We start from the raw sequence: 6,268 nt of genomic DNA, 5'->3' as shown, positions 1-6,268 counted from the left end.
ACCTTCTTGGGTCTCTTCCAACTGGAATGAGTCTGAATTTGAAAATACTCCTTGTTCTAAATTGGTGTGAGGGATGGAATGAAGGACCTGCTTAGGCTCATTGTGTTGGTTTCTTGACTGGTGCAGACTCTGCTGCCAGGCTGGAAGTCTACTAAAAGTAATTGTAATGTTGTATAATAGCAGTGTATCTTCTGTATGTGAGCTGTTACATGGAATAGCTGAAGCTTGTATTTGCAGAGTGTACAGGTATCTGTGTTGTGACCGTTGCCTGAGCATCAGGGAGTTTGGTGGTATTTCTTGTTTTCCAAGACACAGGGAGATGTGATGAGAGTAAGGGCTGAAAATTCTGTCAGGAATTAATGAGCATGTATCCCTCCTGTCCAGTGACACTCCTTCCCTGTAGTATCTGCTCAGGTGTCAGCGCTCTGGTGACTGTAGCATTTAGAGTTGAGTTGGGAATTTCTTCTGGAGATACTTCCTGTGTAGGTAGCATTTCTTGTCAGTTATATTTTGTTTGTTTTTTTCCCCAGCCACCAATGATCAACCTGAGTTTGGACGATGACGTGCAGTTTGTAAGAAGTAAGTTGCTGTGTTTCGTGTGTGAAGATTAATCTTGAAGTATTTTGTGCTTTTTTTTACAATGCTGAGTACATGCTGTAAACAAATGAGAAATTGTTACCTATCTGATATAGGCAGAACAACGGCAATGCTGCACACTAAATTAAATAACTGATATAAAGCAACACATTCTTCTTAGTTTTTCCTCTTTAAATCTGTTGCAAGGATACCTTCCCACTGCTGTAAAGAAAACAACTTATGAGAAAAGTGAGTTAGCAAAAACTGGAACATTGTGCTGGCAAACATTGATTTTTCAACTGGTATTAACAAATGTAAATACAAGCTTTAGTGAATTTGTGTTGTGTGGTTTTTTTTTTTCTTACCAGTTGAACAGCCTTACACATCACTGAGTTGTTGAACCTGTCACTTTGTGTTAAAGAGTGTGCAATCTTGCAGCCATAGAATGAGTGTGATATATACTATGAGTAAAAGTGTACGTCTTGTTCATCCTAGGAAAAATACTGAAGTTTGCTGTAGAGTGTTTCCTAGGGAAGTTTCCTTACATATGCAGCAACATGCATGAACACAGGTACACACATATTTATGCATACATTAATAAAAACATAAAGTTAAACAAGCTGTTCGTCCGTAATTTTTCTGCTGTTTCTGCAAATATGCTGGTAATGGATACACATATCACAGGGATCTCTCTTAAACCTATGGTGTACTGATATCTGTAGATCTTTGTTTCATAAGTAAATTAAACAATGGCATCACCAATGCTTTCGCCTCGAGTCCAAACAGTACAACTGGAGTGTCCGTATATTAAGGTGTTGGGCTCCAAAACAGTTTGGTCATATCCAGGCTGCAACAATTGCTGAAACCAAACTAACTCCTTAACCATGCCTGAATGATATTTGGGAGATCTGCTAGTTAATCTGGGGCAAAAAGAGTGTGAAAAAACATCTTTTGACAGTGTCACGATGTTTTGACATCGTGGAGCAGATGACAGAGCTGCAGTTCTCTGACAGTGCCCAGACACTATCTGTAGTTAGTCAGAGGTTTCATTGGTATTCATTCAGTAGTCTGAGCTCATGTCCTACAGAACATACAGTGACATAACTATTAATATTCATACTAGCGGTCTGAAGTCATGAATGTTGAAAGGATGAAGATGTATGCTTGCTTTAAGATGCAATCATTGCAAACAAATGAAGGTATATGTAGTGAAAAGGTTTTATATGATGCCATTGCAATGTCAGCATCAATACTGACTTTTCAAACTTTTATCTTCATTGCTGCTTCATCAGTATTGTTTTTTTTTTTAGGAACACTTCATACTCCTGTAGTAGTTTACCCTAAATATTCTGTCAAAACTTTACAGGAACTCTGAAAGTCAAAAAGCCTCGATTTGATGCATCCTTGGTTTATTTGACCCGAAAATTCATGGATCTCGTCAAAACAGCTCCAGATGGTGTCCTTGATTTAAATGAAGTAGCAACAACACTTGGAGTACGAAAGCGAAGGGTGTATGACATCACCAATGTGTTGGATGGAATCCACTTAATTCAGAAAAGATCTAAGAATCTTATCCAGTGGGTGTGAGTTGGCTTTGAAACTTCTAATTTCTGAAACTGTAAAACCCAAGAATGTTAAGTAATGTTTATAACTTTGATAGCATTTTTAAGCATGTTGAATTACTTTCAATATATAAAAATATTTTAAATTTGTCTGTACCTTAGGCTGTCTGAACTACTTATTATGCTAACAAGTATCAAGTGCAAAAGTACAACGAAGCATATTTCAGCAAAGAATGCAAGTGTTCCTTGTTGTTTTCTATTAGTATACTTTGTGTTCAGTGAACAGACTGTTATTTATATAAACATGCTAGTCAACTTTCATATTCTTCTAGAGGTTCTAATCTTGACCAAGTTGTTGGAAAAGCACCACAGCAGCAAAACCTTAAAGATGAACTTTCTGACTTGTCAGCCATGGAGGAAGCTCTGGATGAATTAATCAAGGATTGTGCTCATCAGTTATTCGAATTAACAGATGACAAAGAAAATGCAAAATATCCTTTTAACTCTTGCATTATTTTAACACGTTTTTGGTTGCAAGTACCTAGGTATCTAGTAGTGGGTGTAGGCTGATACCACAAGTATGCAGTAGTACTTGATAATTAGTTTTATAATAGGGAAATTATTGGTTATTTTATATTACTGTATTATGTGCCTGCTTTGCAATGTCATGTACAGTCTAGCCTGCTTCTCAGAGGAGTGCTAGTTGTGTCACCTTTCCACTGCAGAAGAAGGGAAGTGGGGCAACGGTCTTAGTACCCTGACCATTGCCTTGCTCTCTCCACTATAGAGTAAAGTTGTCTCAAGGGCAGGTCTTGACCTACCAGTGAGACTGAGTTGCTTAGTGACATGAGAAAGGACCCAAAACAGTCCCAGTGGCCTGTTGCTGAGAGGATATAATGGTACATTGGTTGTGTCCTAATACTGTTCTGTCTCTGGTAGAGTTTCCAGTGCAGTCTTATCTTTTGTATGGGTTTTGATAACAGAAAAGGGATTTCCTTTAATATGCCATAAACATTGGATTTTGGTATTGGTTACATAAAAATACTACATAGCTCCCTTGTCTGGCAGAATATTAAGATCTGTGCGCAAATGAAATGCGTCTGTTTTCTGTATGGTATCAGGAAAACTTCTCATTACACTTTACCTGTTCTGGTTAAGAAAAAATTCCATTGTTTTCCAGGAAATTATTTACATGCATAATTACTACAAAACAATGTTTTGCCCAGTTTCTCAAGGGCAGCATTCCCTCTGCTTTGTAGACTTATGACAGCATCTGTGAAATTGTTTGTCAAACGTAGCCTTTTAATACTGAATATTTCAATATATTTTTAAACCTTTTTCCTTCCTAGAGATAAAGAAAAAAGATTTTCCACTTGTTAGATAATTTTACAAACCTAGCATTAAATTAACCTCAGTTGAACTATTTACCGTTCTTCTTAAGTTGGTATCCCGCATCAACATATCTTAACATCATACTCTTTGCTTCTGCCCATTAGCAAATTACTTCACAGAATCCTTGACCAATGTATACGCTAGCTTATGTGACGTATCAGGATATCTGTAGCATTCAGGCATTTCAAGAACAGATTGTGATTGCAATCAAAGCTCCAGAGGAAACCAAATTGGAAATACCAATTCCTGGCGAAGTAAGTTTTATACATTCCTGTCTTAAGGGAACAAAACTTCTCAAATTTGATTTTTTGCAGCAGCAATCAGTAATAGACTTCCAGTTTCTTTGTCGTATATAGCAAATATTGGTACTTTATTGTACTTGTGTTCCAGTAAACAGTGCTGTAGGGATAATAGTCAAAACTTATTTTCAGGGTGTGTTTTTTGTTTATCTAAACTAATAAACAGTAAACATGTCTGAGTTTTAGTTATTTGGTTTTGCTAGAGAGAATGGAACAGCTGTAATAAATGTCACTTTTTTTTCCACTGTCAGTTTCTTAGATAATTAGTAGGATAATTAAACTTCTAAATAGCTGTTATTTGTATACTAAAATCTACAAAAGTTGTAAATGTAATCATACAAAGCAATAAGCAAAATTTTATAATGAACTTAACAGCATGTAAATGCTGTCTTACTGCTTAATGAGCAGACAGCTGTTGTTACTATAATACTGAAGTATGAAATGCACAGCATGGTTGACAAAGGAAAACGTTTTGGCACTCTAGCAGATCATGTCAGGATTAATTCTCCATGGAGGTGGGAGGCTGTGCCCTGTCCTCACCTCATTATACAAGTCATGTCTACCCATTCAGGTCGTGTAGAAGAGCCATAGCTCTGACCTCTGCACCCAGTCCCACTGCACCTTGGCCTACAGACTGGGAACCCACTCTTTAAAGTAGTACTGTGAAAGAGGGGAAATCATGGAAGCTTAAGATAACAAATGGAGCTTTCATTCTGTTTTCTTTCTGTGAGTGCATTTTGTATAATGTTCTTAATAGTGTTGTCATCAAATTTACATTGCTGCGTGAATAGAAAGGGAGGTGATACTGTAGGAAAAGGAGATACGAATCAATGGAACCAGAAGACTTGGATCCACTGCATAGATCTCCAGTGGTTTTACTGGTAAAAGGAGCTGGCTCTCATCCCATGGAGATTAAAAAGATTTCTGAGGCTTCCTGAAGAAAAGGAAGGCAGGATTTTAAAAGCTGCATTTTAGAGAGAGCAGAATCTTCCCTCTGTTGTCCATTAAATTTTATTTGCTCTGTGCCTTGCAATGTGATGCCTGCTGAAGGAAAGCAGTAAACATAATACGATTTAGTTGCTTTGCCATATTATTAAAACTGCTGTATGCTCTGGTTTGTTTTCTGATGCATAACATTGATTTGTCAAGTTTTTAATTTTCTTACTCTTCCTAAATGTATAGTAAATAGCCATAATTTATGTGGAACTGGTAACATAATTTTAAATAGTTATGTCATTGCTGTATTGGTTTTGTTCTTAATCTATTTGCTTTAAAATGTGTGCAGAATAGATAACTGATGTGTAAGACTTGTTCTTTGATTTTTATGCAAGTCGCTGTTTTATAGGATTGCATAGAAGTACATGTGAAGAGCACAAAAGGACCCATTGATGTGTATCTATGTGAGGTGGAACAACAGAAGCCAGGTGCCAAAACTTTTGAAGACATGGATACTGTCACATCTGAAACTGAGCCGCCCATTCCTCCTGATGAAGGTAGTGTCTTCCATTTACATTTTTATCCCCATGTAACGACTTTTTTCAAGGCAGTCATGCCATTCTAATAAAGTTGAAAACTATACTGTACAAGTTCATTTTCTGGGCATAGTTTGCAGGCCAAGATGTGTGGCAGTATAGGAAACACCTGAAGGAGAAGTATGCGCTGTTGTGTTACCTCACAGCAGCGGGAGGTCAGAGAGCCGGGCACGTAGCAAGGTGCTCTTCTTCCCTGAGCCTTTCCTTCGTCTGCTTGTTCCTGGTTTCCTGTCAGAGCTGCACTGTGGATGGAACAGCATGTGTCGGTTCTCAGCTGCTTCACTGCACTGTCCAGCAGCTCAGCTGAAGTAGTTGTCATGAGAGTCAAGCTGCTGTTTCAAACAAGAGTGTGCTGCTCTTGCTCATTACTGCCCTGTTTACAGGAGGGCAGACAGAAGAGGGGATGTAGTATTTTGATCTCCTAAAACAAGATTGGCTGGAATGTGGTCTCTCAAGAGCTCCAGTGCTGCAGGAACTGCAATAGCTCAGAACACAAAAGATAAATTATTTTTAGCAATGCTGCTTTATGGTTGAGGGGAAGAGTTGCCTTTTTAGTCTTAGGCATTTTTTTACTTTAGTTTGCTTGTGAAATTACTGCAAATTATATTTCCTATCATGACAGTAATTGTATTCCTTTTTTTACTTTCCTTTCAAAGCAAGATCTCCGGGGGAAGAAAAACACAAACCACCTGAGATGACAGATTAATTACAACTCAAAAATCTAATACAGAATGTAAATATCTGTGTTACAGAGCTTTCCCAAAGCTGCTTGGATCTGCAGACTTACTAAGCTGAAATGTTCTAAAGTGTTTTAAATTTAAAACAGCAGTTGGTTGGTTGAGTGTTTTCACAGGTTTGCTTATCTTCCCAAGTCAAAAGACAACAGTTCCTAGAGTAGGTTTTTAGG

At 37.7% G+C, this 6,268-nt stretch overlaps 1 protein-coding gene across 1 annotated transcript; it reads left to right on the top strand.

Moving 5' to 3' along the window:
- Nucleotides 1-536: 536 nt before the first annotated feature.
- Nucleotides 537-5,358, top strand: E2F6 (E2F transcription factor 6). Its single transcript, XM_010187177.1, is given in 6 exon segments — nucleotides 537-579; nucleotides 1,943-2,159; nucleotides 2,471-2,629; nucleotides 3,670-3,784; nucleotides 5,175-5,326; nucleotides 5,328-5,358. Coding segments are annotated over 6 exon segments (717 nt in total).
- Nucleotides 5,359-6,268: the final 910 nt, after the last annotated feature.

Source organism: Mesitornis unicolor, unplaced genomic scaffold (assembly GCF_000695765.1).
Source record: "Mesitornis unicolor isolate BGI_N332 unplaced genomic scaffold, ASM69576v1 Scaffold53436, whole genome shotgun sequence".
NCBI lineage: Eukaryota > Metazoa > Chordata > Aves > Mesitornithiformes > Mesitornithidae > Mesitornis > Mesitornis unicolor.
The sequence above is the reverse complement of the archived record's forward strand: the minus strand, read 5'-3'. Positions and strand labels throughout refer to the sequence as shown.